At 48.2% G+C, this 2,658-nt stretch overlaps 1 protein-coding gene across 1 annotated transcript in view; it reads right to left on the reverse strand.

Moving 5' to 3' along the window:
* Nucleotides 1-1,433, reverse strand: part of TTC25 (tetratricopeptide repeat domain 25) — a 46,650-nt gene extending 45,217 nt beyond the window's left edge. Inside the window, exon 1 of the mRNA XM_011998839.1 lies at nucleotides 1,217-1,433. Coding sequence (XP_011854229.1) covers nucleotides 1,217-1,330 — 114 coding nt within the window. The 5' untranslated portion in view covers nucleotides 1,331-1,433. The remainder of the gene's footprint in view (nucleotides 1-1,216) is intronic.
* Between the last annotated feature and the right edge of the window lie 1,225 nt (nucleotides 1,434-2,658).

Here is a 2,658-nt window from a genome sequence, read left to right on the forward strand (position 1 = left end):
AAAAATCGAGTATGCTTAGCAGTGTGCCTGAGGCTAAGGCAGTCGCTTGAATCCAGGAGGTGGAGGTTGCAGTGAGCCAAGATCACACCATTGCACTCCAGCTTGGAGACAGAGCAAGACTACATCTCCAAAACAACAACAACAACAACAAAAAACCAACCAGCACCCAATCCCCTCAGGGTGGGATGATGCAATTTATACTAGGGTTACTATAATAATGTTGCTGGTTGGTGCGGCGGCTCACATCTATAATCTCAGCACTTTGGGAGGCCGAGGCAGGTGTATCACTTGAGGTCACGAGTTCAACACCAGCCTGGCCAACATGGTAAAACCCTGTCTCTACTAAGAATACAAAAATTAGCCAGGCGTGGTGGCACACACCTGTAATCCCAACTACTCCCTAGGGTGAGGCAGGAAAATCGCTTGAACCTAGGGAGGCGAAGGTTGCAATGAGATGAGATCTCGCTACTGCACTCCAGCCTGGGCGACAGAGCAAGACTTTGTCTCAAAATTAATAGTAGTAATAATAATAATATGTTGCTTACTGTCCACCTTTTATAAGTAACGGTGTGCTGGAGACATTGCAGCTTCTGCACACAACCTCCCATTCAATCTGCCAGCAAATGATGGGCAGTGAAGGCCGCTCTTTGGGAGGAGGCCGGTTAATCATGAAACATTTAAGTAAAAAAGAGGAAGAGGTCACTGTTAATGTAGAGAATGGAGATCGCAAGTGGGAATTCGTAGAAAATGGCCAAGCACAGGGCTTATCTGTGACAGCAGTGTGTCCATCAACAACCAGTGAATAATACAAACAATAGGGTCCTCCAGGCATCATCAAGACCTCAGTGTTATCTGCAATCAAAAGGTGACTGGGGCGGGTTCAGTGGCTCACGTCTGTAATCCCAGCACTTTGGGAGGCCGAGGTGGGTGGATCACGAGATCAGGAGTTCGAGACCAGCCTGGCCAACATAGTGAAAACCCCGTCTCTACGAAAAATACAAAATAATTAGCCGGGCATGGTGGGCGGCGCCTGTAGTCCCAGCTACTTGAGAGGTTGAGGCAGGAGAATCGCTTGAACCCTGAAGGTGGAGGTTGCGGCGAGCCGAGACCGTGCCATTGCACTCCAGCCTGGGCAACAAGAGTGAAACTCCGTCTCAAAAAAAAAAAAAAAAGTGACGGGTGACGGGGTGATGGATAGGTTGAGAGCTCGACTCACGTTGCTGAAGCTCTGAGCGGCTTTAGAGAATTCCCCGCACAGGTAGAGCCGCTCGCCTTCCGCCATGTAAGAGGGAAAGGTGCTTCGCAAGGTCTCGCCTTCGGGGTCCGACATGGTGACCGGATTTAGACGCTAAAGCAGAGACAATCGAAGAAAAGCTGGAGAACCTCTATCTGGTTCTGGTTTGTGGAAGCTCCGTCTCTTAGCAACCGTGAGACGTAGAGCGATTTCCGGTTCCGTCCCTGTCTGGCAAGGGCCCGGATTCTGGGTGCAACCTGCCGGCGTGCGCGTGCGCCAGTTCTGCCGCGCACCGGACCAGGGAGTGATGAGTGCGTGGCCGGCGGCTGAGCTCCTTAGTGTTTGCTGTTGCACGCTCCGTCGGTTCTCTCTGGAGTTGCTGCGTGAAAAGGCTGCCTTGTAAGACAGCCAAGAAAACAGGAAGAGGGTTGGAGGCAAAGTTCCGAATAGGGATAAGGCATACGTGGTAAAGATATGTGCCCCGCGTACCGTCATTAGGGGGAGAGAGCACTGGGCTTGGAGTCAGCGGACTTGGACCGACTTCACTCCTGTCACTTCCTAACTGCGTGACCTCTCGCGGGGCATGTAAGGGCTCCCAGCCTCGAATGTTCCACCTGCCAAATAAATATGAAAATAATGGAACACTTAGGGATGCGAGGATTTGCTTAAGAAACCATGGAAAATAACGTTGGGTTCAACGTAATTTAATGCAGTTATTTGAGCAGCTGCTAGTAGCGGGCCTTGACCAAGGCATATGCTGACGTCCTTCCCCATTCCCCCTCACCATCATCACTCCTCCAAAAGTGTACTAGGGCTTCTTCTGGGCTCCAACGATACTCTTAAGTCGCTTGCTTAACTGCCTTTACTACGTTACTTCCAAAACGTCCTAATGTTGTTCTTAAAGTTTACATAGTAAAAAGATGTCCTTAACTACAAATGCAGACACACACACGCACGGCATACATGTAAAATTGGGGATATTTGAGTAAGAGCAGTGGATTGTATCAGTGTCAATTTTCTGGTTCTGTTATTGTACTAAAGTTTTTAAAGATGTTACCATTGAGAGAAACTGAGAAAAGGGTACATGGGATCTCTTTTGTATTTATTTCTTATGAACTGCATATGAATCTATGATTATCTTAAAAGGTTTCATTCAAAAGATAAAAAATAATATGATCCCTGCTTGAAAGAGTTCTATCTAATAGGGGAGAAAGAGGTATAAACAAGTAATGGCCACTTAAAGTGATATTAGCTAGTAATTAAAAGTTCTAGCCGGGCGCAGTGGCTCACACCTGTAATCCCAGCACTTTGGGAGGCCGAGGCAGACAGATCACGAGGTCAGGAGATCGAGACCATCCTGGCTAACACGGTGAAACCCCGTCTCTACTAAAAAATACAAAAAATTAGCGGGGTTCAGTGGCGGG

This window comes from Mandrillus leucophaeus, unplaced genomic scaffold (genome assembly GCF_000951045.1).
Source record: "Mandrillus leucophaeus isolate KB7577 unplaced genomic scaffold, Mleu.le_1.0 Scaffold58, whole genome shotgun sequence".
Taxonomy (NCBI): Eukaryota; Metazoa; Chordata; class Mammalia; order Primates; family Cercopithecidae; genus Mandrillus; species Mandrillus leucophaeus.